This window comes from Neurospora tetraspora, assembly GCF_033439725.1.
Source record: "Neurospora tetraspora strain CBS 560.94 chromosome Unknown B0H65scaffold_2, whole genome shotgun sequence".
Classification (NCBI taxonomy): Eukaryota; Fungi; Ascomycota; class Sordariomycetes; order Sordariales; family Sordariaceae; genus Neurospora; species Neurospora tetraspora.
Genome location: NW_026944384.1, coordinates 3,599,258 through 3,613,866, shown reverse-complemented (window position 1 = coordinate 3,613,866; position 14,609 = coordinate 3,599,258). Strand labels below are relative to the sequence as shown.

Genomic DNA, 14,609 nt, shown 5'->3' with positions numbered 1-14,609 from the left:
GCAAAACTTCCCCTTGGCAAGCCATTCCCATCGGCCAAGAGCGGTAACATTGCCTCCCCCATTCTACCAAGATATTCCCCGGATTGGCATCGCGTGAAGACGAAAGACAAGCTGACGGATGCCAAGATGGAAGAGGCTACCAGATGAAGTAAAGATGGAGGAGGATTACTAGGGAAAAGGCTTACCCGGACAACGAGCGGACGAGACTGTCCGACAGCAAGAGTTGTATCGGTGTCTTGATATCATTCCCACCCTTCTGGGACCTCTACCACAGTACCCCGGCCGGCTGTCCTTCGGCTTTATCTCGATCGTTGATGTGGCTGGCGATGGGATCATGACCGGCCATGAGGAACGTGTTGGCATGCGGGGGATTATCTGCACATCCCTACCGGAATCTTCCAGGTACGTGGTAGGTCTGGCACATGGCTGGTACTACCACCCTCGCATGTAGGTATTTATCCTTCTTTGGATACGTATATTAAATCCGAGACCGACCGGCTGGAAAGTGACCCAGGTTCAAATTGGTGTCTCTCCCCTCTTCTTTTGGGTGCCCTTTCTTCACCTTCATCCATCTATCTCTTAGTTTTTACTCCTAGCCCGGCTGACAACTGTTGAATCGTTGATCCGGCTTTGAACAAACCACACATCGTTGTGGGAGTACATATCCCAGGTATCAACACCTCGGTGATATAAGCCTTCGTTCATCCAGTCATCAACAAGGACCACCGCAACCATGGAATCAACCCACGAGCCCGCCGACCCCGTCGCCAAGGGCATCCTCCCCACAGCCCGCCAGTCATGGAAGGACCTCTTCATCTGGAAGCAGCGTGTCGTCGTGACCAACGTTTACGGCGAGACCGCAACAGAGTGGGCAAAGCCCGTCCCCCTCAAGAACCCCATCAGCCTGCTTGCTCAACTCTCGGGCCGGGACTGGCTCAACTTCATCGTGGGCTTTTGCGCCTGGAGTGCCGACGCATTTGACTTTCACGCCTTGTCCATCCAGCAGGTCAAGCTGGCGGCCTACTATGGCGTCAGCAAGACCAGTGTGTCGACGGCCATCACGCTGACCCTGCTGCTTCGGTCGATTGGTGCGGCTGCCTTTGGTCTGGCTGGCGATCGATGGGGGAGAAAGTGGCCCATGGTGCTTAACATGATTGTGTTGGGCATCTTGCAGATTGCCACCATCTACAGCTCGACTTACTCGCAGTTTCTTGGTGTGAGAGCTTTGTTTGGATTGTTTATGGGCGGAGTGTAAGTTCCCCTTCTTCTTCTTCTTAGTATGCTGCTGTCGAAGTTTAGTTTTGCTGACAACCCCTGATCAGGTACGGTAACGCGATCGCGATGGCCTTGGAAAACAGCCCGGTCGACGCCAGAGGTCTGATGTCTGGTATCCTCCAGCAGGGGTACGCCTTTGGCTATGTGTGCGCCGCATGCGCCAACCTCGGCGTCGGTGGCGGCACCGATAGCTGGAAGACCGTATTCTGGATTGCTGCTGGTCTGTCCATCGGTGTTGGCATCATCCGCTGCTTCTTCCCCGAGTCCAAGCAGTTCCTGGAGGCGCGCAAGGAAGGCAAGGCCCAAGCAAACCCGTCCCAGTTCTGGAGGGAGACCAAGGTGATGCTTCGCCAGGAGTGGAAGATGTGTGTCTACTGCTGCATCTTGATGACTTGGTTCAACTGTGAGTTTTCCCCTTCAAATTGTGTTTTGCAGTCATCTATTGAGCCAGTCTAACCGTCCTGACCATCAACAGACTACAGCCACACCTCCCAAGATAGCTACACAACCTTCATGAGAACTCAAAAGGAAATGGACAACTCGGGCGCCAGCCGTGCCAGCATCATCATGAAAGCCGGCGCCTGCGTTGGCGGCACCATCATCGGCTACCTCAGCCAATACTTCGGCCGCCGACGCACCATCATCGTCTCCTCGCTCATCAGCGGCTGTCTGATCCCCGCGTGGATCCTTCCAAATTCCGAGCGCGCGCTGTCGGCCACCGGCTTCTTCATGCAATTCTTCGTCCAGGGCGCCTGGGGCGTGATCCCCATCCATCTGAACGAGCTTGCTCCCCCCGCCTTCCGCTCCTCGTTCCCCGGCATCACGTATCAGGTCGGCAACATGGTGTCGTCCCCGTCCGCGCAGATCGTCAATGCCGTGTCGGAGAAGATCCACATCATCAGCCATACCGGCAAGCTGGTCGAGGCCTATGGTCCGACTATGGGCATCGCTACTGCGATTATTGTGATGGGCATTGTGGTCACCACGGCCTTTGGCCCCGAAAAGAGGGGTAGAGAGTTTGAGAAGGCACTGCCGGCGGGTATGAACCTCCAGCAGCAGCAGGGCAAGCAGGTGGATGATTTGGAGGCGGGAGATATGGAGAGGGTGCCGAGCGGATTGGATGAGAAGAGGGAAGGACGAGAAGTTCAGTAGGTGGAAAATACTGCTGCACCTGCCAAACACTGAGCGTCGGGTTCTCATGAAGTGTTGGAAGTTACGGTGATGTTTCGGGGCATGACGAATTCGTGTGCATGTCCATTTACGATAATGATCTCTTGACTTGATACCAACCGTCATATACAAGTATTATATGGCTTTCTCGTGTCCTTATGCTGAGGCCTTTGCGTTAATAGTTTTGAAAGAAGGTATTTTGACAAAAGATTTCCGCCAATGCTTCTAAAGGAAGAGTCACGCAGCATCTGGTAATTTGTATATATAAGTCGGATCATCCTCCTATGTCAGTACTTTCAAAGGAAATCTTTCCATTAAACTTTGTAAACCACTATAATACTCTCAGTTAGCCATATGTCATTGGTGGAAACATCTTCCTTGATGTATTTGCTTGAATATCGCCGAGTGGATTTCCAATTGATTTACTATTCATCGAGATTTCTGCTCTCTGTGCACGGGCCACAAAATCATCTTAATGGTTTTGTGGCCCGTGCTCAAGCCGCTGAACATCTACAGCCCAACAGCCAACATCTCTCCCGCCTTCTTTCATCACTCACTTCACAAGTCAACCTTAACAGCAACCACATTACTCGACACAAACCCCGTAACAAACAACCAAGCCTTCCTCTTCCCCTCTTCCTTCTGAGGATCAATAGCCACCAAAACCGCCGCGCTCGCGCTCCTAATCCTGCTCCCGTCATCCTCAAACAAGAGCCTCTTCTCCCAAATCACATCCCCATTCTCTCCCTGCTTGACGGGCTTCGCAAACCACACCATGACCGGATCCTTGGCCTCCGGCTGCTTGCACGTCTGCGCCAGCGTGTGCGCCTTGCCCAAACCGGCCTCGACGAACCCGCTGTGGTCGACGCCGTCCGCCGTGCCGGCGTAAGGGTCAGAGAAGTACGAGGGGTTGTCGATGGTGGAGTCGAATTCGATGCGGTCGAGCACCGTGATCATGTTTGATTTTGATAAAGACGACGATGGTAGCTCGCTGATGCTCAAAACTCCCGAAGCGGCGCTGGCAATGGCTACTTCGTTCTCGTACCGGCCGTGACCTAGGCCGTTGGCGTTGTGGAACTTGTCCAGCGCCACGTGGGCGGTAACGCCGGCCAAGGCGTCTGTTTCCGCGGCAGTTGAGGGGGCTTCAAGGGGGAACTGCAAGTAAATGACATCGGTCCATTTGGCGTTGGCATACATGTCTTCCAAGAAGCGCATGACGCCGTGGTCCCGGTAGAAATGGTCGTTGGTCACGTAGAGGGACGTGGGGGATGTGGCGATGAGATCGTTGGGAGTGCGAATTAGAGGATGCCAGATGGAGCGGAGGTGAGTGGCGGTGGAGGTGCCGATGACATGATGGAAAACCTCGATCTGGGACCGCGCTTTGGGGACGTCTGCGGGTGGAGGGTGAATGGCTATGACGGGCTCGGGGTTGGGAAGGTGGTTGACGGCGTAGATGTACACGGCATTCGGTTGCTTGGGGTCGGTCAAGACCTCGATGCCGTGGGTGCTGAAGGGTCCGTCAAAGTTGTCCACGGTAAGACGTCGGGATTTCTTCGTCTATGGAAGTGGTAAGTGACTCCCATCCGTTATAGGCACGATTGTGGGCATATGGTGTTTTGGACTTACTTCGGGGTCGATCACATGAAGAGAACCACGGTAGGTCTTGAGGATTGACGAATCGTTGAAGTTGGTCAAAGGGGGAAACCACTGAAAGCGAGTCTCGGGATGGTCCTCGCAAGCAGTAAAGAGGGTCTTGCTGGGGGCATGATAGTGAAGGTCTTCACAGTGAACAGTGTCGGGGATGTACTGAATGTCCTCTTGTTGGACATGAGTGCTCGCTGGGTTGGTGCGAAGGAAGCCGAAAACAATGGCATTGTGGTATATAAAAGTGCCCCAGGAGTAGACGGCATAGGCCAACAAAGCGACGGTAACAGATGGGCCCAGTAACTTCATGATGGGCAAAGGTTGGCATGAGTTCAAGGGAAGCGAGGATGTGTCGATGGACAAGATTCTATACCCGAGCTTTATACTATGGTCTACCTCCCTGTCGTCTTGGCTATATGCTAACTGTTACCATTGTAGGAACTTGATCCTTGGCATGGTCCAAGAAACGAGTTCATTCCCCTCGATTCCTTCCTTGGAATTTCACCTCGGTCGCTCTTGTCGATGGGTTCTTGTGGCCCCTAGCTGTTGAAGGATCGCTGCGGGGTAGCTACGAAAGCGTAACATGTTGACACCATTTACGCAATAGCGCAACAGCTAGTGGGCTGTCACACCCCATGTTAGCGGGCTCGCGTACGCGGGGTTCGGGTATGCGATCCTTGTGGTTGAAGATCCGGAGTGCCGAGCACAACCTCCGCCTTTAATTTCCAAAACCCTCCGGACGGCTTTAACACACGGGGGTTGTTAAACCTCTTAAACCTCTCCGCTACACACCCGGCCACAACTACATCAACCAGGTATGGATACGTATTATCTAGCCGAAGCCCGTATTTCTTCTTTAGTCCACCGACAACTGCAATAGGGATTCTTGGAGCTTAGCACAGCCATCGAGAAATGTGCCGTTCTTGGAGTGATCAACGACAAAACTGAACAGACGTTGGAGCGTGACAAGGTTCTCTTGAGCCTCAAAGAATTCAACAAATAAACGTCTTCGAAAGCGTTTCCCGAGAAAGGGGCCAGAAGACAGCAAAGGAAAGCCAGGGGTACGAACTGGGGCCATTCAGGAACCGGGAATCTGACCTGCCCGGAATGTGACGCCCCGGCTCTTCAAGATTGGTTCATGGTTCAGGTGAGTTGGGCTCAGCTTGCCAAAAATACAATCCAGCCCTGGAAAGTTCGTTGGCGTGGTACTTAGAGCAAGCACTTTACTCCTTCAAGTTGGTCAAGTAGGATCTGACGGCGGGTCAACATCGCGAGTGGTGTTCAAGGTAGTAGAAGTGGGGTAAAGAAGTGGTCGTTGTGCGTGAGCTCGAACTCGAAGTGTTGCTCTCCACCTTTGCAGTGAAATGGCCTCAAGACCAATCAATTCCCCTGTTTCCTCACCCTACTAAGTCTTGTGTTTGACATAATGGACTAGAGATCTCTTTCAGCAAGTTTCTGAACTGCACAGTATCAATACCTAGCCAGATCTCTTTCTGAGGTCAAGCACGATCGATATGAGCAGCTGGGGTCTTCAGGCATTCAACAGGGTGTTTTTGACAAGCGCAGAGCTCATCTGACTACTACCAACATCCAGTGATCACGAAGATCCGGCGTGCTGCACTAGTGGCCTAATAGTTCACCGCCCTCGCCCTCGGATATCATGCAGTCTTCACTACTTACAACCGTACCTACCTCGCTTCTACATTCTCAACTTTCATCACGATTCTTTTTCTCGTTGCTATCCGTTTCGCAAGAGACGTTCACCGCATGCAAGTTGTTCCGCTTCTTCGGTATGGCGTCCCCCATAAGCGAACTCTCGTTGGCTCGAAATTCCTATAAGCCACATTTACACCAATGACGGCGGCCATTATTTTGCAGTAGTGTCTGTGGAATAATTTCCGCTTCAATACGTGGCATACTTTTCCCACGCTGCCTTCCCACGCTGCCCACAATGAGCGGAAGCGGTCAAGTTAAAGAAGGCTGTGTGAAGCTCTTTACTGATGCTAAACCTCGAACAGGTATCCGCCTGTTGATATTCGCTGATATCTAGTCCTCAAATGTCGGAAATGATCCCAGCGATCATTTCCTCATCAACCCCGCATTGCGACAGATGAAACCATTCGTCATGCCAGCTTTGAGGAATCACTCGCAGCAGGATTGATCCCGTGGAAGCCTGCCTGGTTAGCCTACTCGGAAGAGGTACAATGGTTTCGAGCCATCCTGTAAATGGCCCTGTCGTTGAGTTACACCCCGGACTTATAATTCCGGAGCCATCGGCGTCCGGCGCTCGCACCGTAACCGTGAGATCCAACCATATGATCTCCCGGCCGGAGAGCCTCACGTAACCATGAAGCTTTGCCTTGTAGGCAACTCTCAGTTCACCGCTTTCTCACAACACAATCTCCCATCTAATCTCCCATCTAATCTCCCAAATTTCTTGGCCTGCCGCTTCTTCATGTCCGTGTATGCATCGGGCACACCTTGTGGTTGTCGGTCGGCGATGTTGCTCTCCATACTTTGAAGTCGGTTGTGGGAAGAAAATTGAGGCTGAGTCGTTCCAGAAACAGAACGGTGGCCGACTGGCCTAGGGCAGCAACATGTCTTCGTTGCTAACAAGTCGTCTTCAGGTACTGTACTCCATCGACGGATACGTTACACTCTCACCCCTTTTGTTGACAAGTCCGCCAAACTCTTCGCATGCATCAACAGTCGGTGTTGATACACTGCCCCAATGAGCCTTATCAGGATATCCAGGGCTCTGGTAGGGAGAGCAAGAAGTGGATCTCGGACGCAAGAACATCTCGATCTCAACGATGGAGGCTCAGAGAGCAACTTGGATGGAGCGGCATCATGAATGCTCGACAAAGATATAATAAGGGATATTCATCCGTGGTCGAAAATGAGACATCCGCATCATCAAGTCAACATCCTCAGTTACAGCTCGATCACTCAGTTCAACTTCGTTCTCAAATAACACTTCAACCCCTCAACCCAGCCACTCTTCAACATGGCTGACGCAAGCAAAACAAACGACCTCAAATTCATCAACACTTTCCAGAAGGACTTGGAGAGAAATGCCGCTTCCGGAAAGAAAACCGGCACGGAATCTATGTCGAGCTTCGTTAAGGATATTGACACCATTGGCAAAGGTAGGTATCGAAATACGCCCCTGGAACGACATGGAGCAGAAACTAAAGGGTCATACCAGCATCTACTACTACCACCACTACTACCGCTACCGCCACTACCATCGAAGGCAACAGAACAACACCAAACACAAATGAGCCTCAGGCTGACGCAAATCCTACCACCGAAGCTCGACATGGCCACGAAATCTGCCCGAACCCCCTCCCCTGGTCACCTTATCAGCACTTTCAGGGCCCCATGTGCGGTTGCCGCGACTCGAACTGGTGCCATGGCGGTACCACGGCTCACGACCAGAACGAAACGAACGCGCATTAATCAGAGCGAATTACAAGGGCCCCGGGGGCTGAGAAACGCGGATGAAAGACGAAGGATGCCAGCGGATGCCGGCCGGGTCCTTTCGCTTTTGGTCCTCCGTGACCTCCGTCCGGCGTCCACCTTCTCCTAAAGCCTCATAACCGATCCTCAACAGCCTTGGCAATCTGACAACCCATTGGCCAGAGCACAAGACACGGAGAACAATGAAAGTCTAGATCCCTGTTATAGGCAGCAGATCGGATCATCCTGGATTGTTTACTTCTTATCCAGGTCACGTTGGCAACAATTTTTAATCTAGACCTGCGACAAAAAGGTCAAATTGTTGCGTACTGGCTCGTCATTGGAGTAATCGAGGGGACATTGTGTGAGCCATGCACAACAACAACCTGCCCATCATCCAATGAAGAGGTAGTGGAGACTGGGGGGCCTGGCCGCTACTAGTTGACCGGTCTCCTAGGACGAGATTTTACTATCTAAATGTTGAGGAGGGGAGGTATAGGTGGGCTCTAAGATGTACCTAACGTGGACTTTAGGGAGATATACACATACATTTCCGCTTCTGCGGACAACACGAGTACTTGAGTGTGGAGCTTAGTCCGTCTACAACTGTAGCGCATATTATGTCCAGAACGATCCTGGCTGTGGGAGCTGTGTTGGACTGGCGACGTGTACACGCGTCTGTGGGTTTTCTTTCTTTTCTTACTGGGAGGTGGGTGGGCTTCTACCTAGGCGGTTCAAGTATAAAAAGTCTACAGTTTCACATTTTCCTCTCCTGACGTTCTTCCCCTCTCATCCATCTTGCAAACTACGATAGTCGTAACGCCTTTCGATTCAACACGCGCGCACCCCTACCCTTCCTACCCCTGCTATCCCTCCTAGTCCTATAGTTCTATTTCTGACGCGTTCCTATATTCTCCATACGCAATACGTCTTCTTTACAACTACAACATCTGTAAACTACGAACGCTAGTCACTTATATTCTCACAAAGAATAATATCGCTCTCTATATAAATAAGCATCCATCATGACATATAAAAACGTGTCAACAGGTGAAATCAACTTACTGGACTTACCTATCAGGTTGAACCAAGGCAACTCGGACGTGCATAAGACTTCAAACATCGAACCCCTCCATTGATAAAGAGAGCAAAGACGAACTCTCGTCAGAAGATACAGACAGCGTCACGCTAACAGACAACGGTAAGGACCAATTTCTTGATCCCCCTTCTACTCTACACTTAACTTCCTAATACTCCACATACTACTTAACTGCTATCGTACTGAAATAAAGGTGAAACCAAACGCAAATACTCGCGACGAGCGTGTCACGGAGCAGAGCGTGCAATGCCCCGCGCCGTTACACCATGCAAAAGATGGACGCTAGACAGAACTACAATGCACGCACTATGTAGACATGTCACGGCTAACCCTGTGACAGATCCTAGCAAAGCCCACTATGAAGAAGATCTCGAAATGAAGGTTTCCGCAATTACTTTATTCAGAGATTATCAAAATGAGGATGAAGCAAATGTTAGCGGCAGCGCAGAGGAGTTAACAGCGATGCTTGATAATTGGGGCTCGGAGCTTGACGATTGGGACTCCTGGCTCGAAGATTTCCGTCCGTAGAACATTAAGTGGGGATAAAAAATACCTAGGATCTGGAGAACAAAACATTTAAAGGCGATTAGTATTTTGAGGGGAAATGTCGTCGTTAATAGATGGGATGTGGAAAACAAAAAGTTAGAAGGCGGTCGACATCTGATGGAAAACCACAAAAGTTCGAGGGTAATGGTAGGGCTAGATGGTTTTTGGCATTAGGAAGAATGGGCAGGACTCTTACTTTTTCGCTTAGATCTCAAAGGGGGGAGTGTAGAGTTTGGTAGATAAACATTCTCCCTTTTTTCCTCTCAAGCATTTCGTCCGGCCATGATCAAGTACGGCATCTCAAACATTCACAATCGCAAAGTATGATTCACGCACGCAGCCTTTTGCAAGGAAGACGCTTTAGCTGGGAGGTTGACCGAGCCTGCGTGAGACACGTGAATGGACCAGACATCGACGAGTTGGATGTCCCATCTCAACTCCCTCCTTCCCAGCTCCAGATTTGATGCCAATGCCGAGTTCCAAGGAGACTTCCAAAAACTGCTTGGTTGTGGGATAATGTTGATGTTGTAGAGGTGAGGTGCAGTTAGTACCAACACACATGACCGAAGTTTTGAGAGAAAACAAGGGCACGAAGATGCGGAAAGACTGTTTGGAAAGCGTCTGTGTCCAAAAACAATCTCCATTTGTAGTTGCCTTTGACCAAAAGGCCCATCAGTCTTTCAAATCCGCACTCCCAGCCTCAAACGCCTTTTCCGCCTTTATGCAACCCTTTGCGCCTGTCCGATTGAATCATAACAGAAGCCCAACGCCCTCATGCCCCTTTGTAAATCCACTCACAGAGTACCAGTAGACCTCCTACTCCTCAGGACCAGGCCTTCCATCAAGCCACTTGGACATGTAAGGTCCGTCGAGCCAATACCCAAGCTTCCTGTAGTAGCTACGCACACCGACACCAGAGATAACGCTGATCTTCACGCTTCCATGCTCGTCTCTCGCAATCCTCTCGGCCTCCTCCATGAGGAGCGTACCGAAACCTTGATGCTGGAACTTCCGTGGGTCTCTGACGTGCAAAGGTACAGCCATGCCGTAAACGTGCAGCTCGCGGACCAGACTGGTAGGCTGCCCGACCAGCTCCTCACGGAACGTGTACTTCTCGGAACACTTACGCAGGCGGAGCAAACCGACCAAGATATCCTGCTTGGGATCCTCGTAGGCCAGGAACGTCTCCCAGCCACCGTTGGCGGTGTAGTCGCGACGGACAAGCTCGATCTGGTTGGGCCTGATCTTGTTCTTGACCTCGTTCACACCAACCTCACGAGTGCGCACATCGCGGCAGGTGGTTCCAAAGTCCTTCATACGCGCCAGAGCCAGCTCGCGCAGATTACCGTTCTCGACGCCGGACGTTACCAGCGGCATGGGAATATCACGCTGGACGCGGTAGATACGGGTCCAAGGAGGAACGAGGGCCATTATCCTTGCCACGAGATCGATCAATCCGTTGGGCGTGTAGTTTTGATACCTGCCTGTCCTCCACAATTCGTATAGGCCCGTTCCACGGATGACAAGGGTAGGATAAATCTTTAGGCCATCGGTACGGAAAGCTGGGTTCTCAAAGTACTCCCGGAACTGGTCAAGATCTCTCTCCATGCCGACATTGGGAAGATCCGGCATCATGTGACTGACCACCTTGAAACCGGCATCCTTGGCAAGGCAAAAGGTCTCGGCAACGGCAGCAACGGTGTGGCCACGGTTGGTATCGCGGGCGACATCTTCGTAAAGGGACTGGACACCAATTTCGAGACGGGTGCAGCCGTAGCGCAGCATGCTCGAAAGATGGGGCTGAAGACAGTAATCCGGTCTCGTCTCTATCGTGATACCCACGCACTTGATGTTGCTCTGCTCTCCCGACCTAACAGCCTCGTCTACGTTCAAGGTTCCGTAACCGCTCAGGGCATTGTGTAGCTGGGAAATGAACTCGTCTCTGTATGATTCGGGGAGCGACATGAAGGTGCCGCCCATGATGATGTATTCGACCTTGTCTACCGAGTGGCCCAACGACTTTAGCTGATCAACTCGTCCTCGCGCCTGCTCGAATGGGTCGTAACGAGCCCGAATGGCTCTCATCGATGTCGGCTCATATCCCGTGTATGACTGTGTGCTGTACTCGAAATCGGAGTCTGGGCCACCGGGGCAGTAGACGCAAATGTTGCCGGTATACGCAATATGGGGGCATCGATGGGGCTTGCACATGACAGCCACCACAGCGATACCCGACGAAGTTCTGATGGGCTTGGCGATGAGTCTGGGCAAGATGTACTTCTTGTAATGTTCGGGGACGGCAGCGATAATGGCGGTGAGTGGAGGGACGTTGTTGATCTTGTGCTTCTTCGCAAACTTGGATCGGAGGCTGTTGAGGTTGATGTCCTTTTGCGGACGGCCGTTCTGGGCTGCTTCATGATCTTCGATGAGGGCGTTGGCGATGTCGGCACAGCACCTCAGGAACCGGTCGTTTTCGGACGGCAAGTTGGCATCCTTCTTGCTGCGAGTTACTGTGACCGTTGTTGTCGCCATGTTTGCGCTGTGTTGGACCGGCGAACCTCGTATCTCGTTGTCGTCGATTTCGGTGTTTGGCGTTCAATCAATTATTTGAACCTTTTGGCGGGGCAAATTTCAGGACGCTTGTCGTTGAAGGTGCCGTACTGCTTACGGCTGCCGTGGCTGTAACAGAATGCCAGCCTCAGTGCTGTCAAATTGCAGGGTGCTGCAACTGCAAGTCATCGGTCATGCACGTGCACAAGGAGTGACTATAAAATGCGGCTGAACTGGATCCTCCAGCCTCCCGTCGTCGAGCTCCGAGTCTGCTGTCTAAGTGTGGCTTGTACTCGGCGCGGTTTGACGGTTTAACCCTGAGAATCCACTGGTACCTTGGCGAGCTCGGCGAGACAGGAAGGTACAATTGGTACCGATCGGTACTTCGAGACGTACGGCTGGAGTCGGCTTGGTCGGGTACCCACCGGGGCATCTGGGTCAGGTTTCTCACGTTAGAGGAGCGGCGGGGTTGAGTGTGGCCATGTGCGGCGGGGTTGGAAAAGCGTTAGCGCAGTGTACCTGGCTGATAACAATGGTCCCTCATGAGCTTGAATTGCCGCGGACCCTGCCGTGGGCGGTGGGAGGTGGGTGTTTGTGGGTCTGCAACAGGAGCTGTGGCTCGCGAGCGGATCCTGTCATGGATGGTGGCCCGCAGAGCAGTTGGAGACATTTTACGAGGAGAGGGTTCTGTTGGCTCAGTTGGAGAAGCTCGAGCCGTCGACGTCCTGAAATTCTACGTGCGATCCCGTGCAAACTGGAAACGAACAACAAAATCCCCATCAACGACATCATCGGCTCCATTGGCTCTCTCGCCCATATTACTGCCCTCTCCCTCCTCTTTCCTCCGGCGCCCTCCTCATCCCTACTTTCGCATTCTTCCCCGCAGACTTCACAATGCAGGCTATCGCAAGGCAAACACGGCCCGCGGGCAAGCTCGTCCAGCAGCTGTCCAAGAGGGCCTACAGCTCCAGCTCGTCCCCCTATGCGGCGACCATCAACAACTTGAAAATCAACACCGAGACCAAGGTTATCTTCCAGGGATTCACGGGCAAGCAGGGAACGTGAGTTAGAGCTGCCTCCCCTGCCCAAAGTCCCCGTTCCCCGTTTTCCCCATTGCGCCCTGCTTGTCGTGACTCGCGACGCCGATGACACGACTCGGGCGCATCTGGGGAATGCTCCACCTCCGCACAACTGCCCATGATCACAAGCTTTCCGAAGACCAGGACACCATGGGATGTGACTGGTGATGCGAAATTTTTCGCTGACGTTGGCTCATTGTACAGTTTCCACGCCCAGCAGGCCATCGAATATGGTAAATCACCACCCTCAATCACCATCATTCCCCTCCCTTATCTCCCGCTTATCGGCACCGATTTTACTGTCGCAAACTGTCGCAAACATGGAATTCTGACACATTTCACCCTCTGCTCTAGGTACCAAGGTTGTTGGCGGCACAAACCCCAAGAAGGCTGGCCAAACACATCTTGATCGCCCCGTCTTCTCCAATGTGAGCGAGGCCGTCAAGGAGACCGGGGCTACTGCCACCGCCATCTTCGTCCCGTAAGAACTCTCTCTGGACCACTAGCCTCTGGGGACCTTGCTAACGGCAAATTGAAAATAGCCCCCCTCTCGCTGCCGCCGGTATCGAGGAGGCCCTCCAGGCCGAGATCCCCCTCGCCGTGTGCATTACCGAAGGCATTCCCCAGCATGGTTAGTACAATGGCTCGCAAGGACGGAGCGCAAAAGAAGAAAAGCGAGTTTAGAGAAACGGGGTCTAACCGGCGAGTTACAGACATGGTTCGCATCACCTCTATGCTCAAGACTCAGTCCAAGACCCGCCTCGTCGGTCCCAACTGCCCCGGCATCATCGCCCCCGGCCAGTGCAAGATCGGCATCATGCCCGGATTCATCCACAAGCGCGGCCGCATCGGTATCGTCAGCAGATCCGGCACCCTCACCTACGAGGCCGTCAACCAGACCACCCAGGCCGGCCTCGGCCAGTCCCTCGTCGTCGGTATCGGCGGTGACCCCTTCAGCGGCACCAACTTCATCGACTGCCTCAAGGTCTTCCTCGAGGATGGCGACACCGACGGTATCATCATGATCGGTGAGATCGGTGGTTCCGCCGAGGAGGAGGCTGCCGACTTCCTCAAGGAGTACAACACCAAGAACGGTGGCAAGCCCGTCGTCTCCTTCATTGCCGGTATCTCTGCGCCCCCCGGCCGCCGCATGGGCCACGCCGGTGCCATCGTCGCCGGCGGCAAGGGTGGTGCCGACTCCAAGATCAAGGCCCTCGAGGCCGCCGGTGTTGTTGTCGAGCGCTCGCCCGCCAGCCTGGGCAAGGCCCTCCGTGACGAGTTCGTCAGACGCGATTTGCTTTAAGGAAAGTTTGAAGGAGTATAATTCTTAATCTCTTGAGCTTTTTCTTTGATCTTATTTTCAGGCGGACGAATGAAAAATAGTAGCAGCAGCCAGCCAACCACCAAACCAACCAACCAAAACATTACGTACATGTTTCCTCTGTCTCGCGCGTGGGTGGTCTTGCATTTTTGGTTCAACTTATCTGCCGGTCTGGTTGACGCTGAAAGCAAAGTCAGAAGAAGCAGGAAGTGCCGAGCGTGGTGCATGTGTGACTGTGTGTCTTGGGATGACAATGAAGCTTGATATAGACATTTTGCCATCGCTAATGGGCGTGGGAATTGGGCGTATACCGTGGTGCATTTATATCCTCTTTCCACATCTTGCGAGTTTTTGCAAGATAGATAGAGGTGAACCCAAGGAATGGGTGTGGGCGGTCAGGTATATGATAATTTACATTTACTCACAATATCACATAAAACATGACTTCTCTACATGTCTTCAC

The 14,609-nt window shown here is 52.5% G+C and overlaps 5 protein-coding genes across 5 annotated transcripts; 3 read left to right on the top strand and 2 right to left on the bottom strand.

Annotated features, from left to right (window-relative positions):
* Positions 1-324: 324 nt before the first annotated feature.
* B0H65DRAFT_112754 (major facilitator superfamily domain-containing protein) lies at positions 325-2,777 on the top strand. Its single transcript, XM_062820599.1, has 3 exons — positions 325-1,251; positions 1,323-1,678; positions 1,751-2,777. Exons 1-3 carry the CDS (start codon positions 734-736, stop codon positions 2,425-2,427), a joined length of 1,551 nt encoding a protein of 516 aa, XP_062684563.1. The 5' UTR covers positions 325-733; the 3' UTR covers positions 2,428-2,777.
* Positions 2,778-3,003: 226 nt separating this feature from the next.
* Positions 3,004-4,398, bottom strand: B0H65DRAFT_506700 (uncharacterized protein; the record flags this gene model as incomplete). The annotated part of the gene is made up of 2 exons (XM_062828083.1): positions 3,004-4,002; positions 4,072-4,398. The coding sequence occupies 2 exons, from the start codon at positions 4,396-4,398 to the stop codon at positions 3,004-3,006; spliced, it is 1,326 nt and encodes a 441-aa protein (XP_062684562.1).
* Positions 4,399-7,096: 2,698 nt separating this feature from the next.
* On the top strand, positions 7,097-7,551 carry B0H65DRAFT_440185 (uncharacterized protein; the record flags this gene model as incomplete). The annotated part of the gene is made up of 2 exons (XM_062825467.1): positions 7,097-7,238; positions 7,298-7,551. 2 exons carry the CDS (start codon positions 7,097-7,099, stop codon positions 7,549-7,551), a joined length of 396 nt encoding a protein of 131 aa, XP_062684561.1.
* Positions 7,552-9,926: 2,375 nt separating this feature from the next.
* Positions 9,927-11,913, bottom strand: B0H65DRAFT_112712 (uncharacterized protein). Its single transcript, XM_062820598.1, has one exon. It carries the CDS (start codon positions 11,726-11,728, stop codon positions 10,013-10,015), a length of 1,716 nt encoding a protein of 571 aa, XP_062684560.1. The 5' UTR covers positions 11,729-11,913; the 3' UTR covers positions 9,927-10,012.
* A 229-nt stretch (positions 11,914-12,142) lies between these two features.
* B0H65DRAFT_457322 (succinyl-CoA synthetase subunit alpha) lies at positions 12,143-14,598 on the top strand. Its single transcript, XM_062826350.1, has 6 exons — positions 12,143-12,179; positions 12,266-12,807; positions 13,030-13,058; positions 13,180-13,306; positions 13,368-13,456; positions 13,539-14,598. Exons 2-6 carry the CDS (start codon positions 12,641-12,643, stop codon positions 14,126-14,128), a joined length of 1,002 nt encoding a protein of 333 aa, XP_062684559.1. The 5' UTR covers positions 12,143-12,179; positions 12,266-12,640; the 3' UTR covers positions 14,129-14,598.
* Positions 14,599-14,609: the final 11 nt, after the last annotated feature.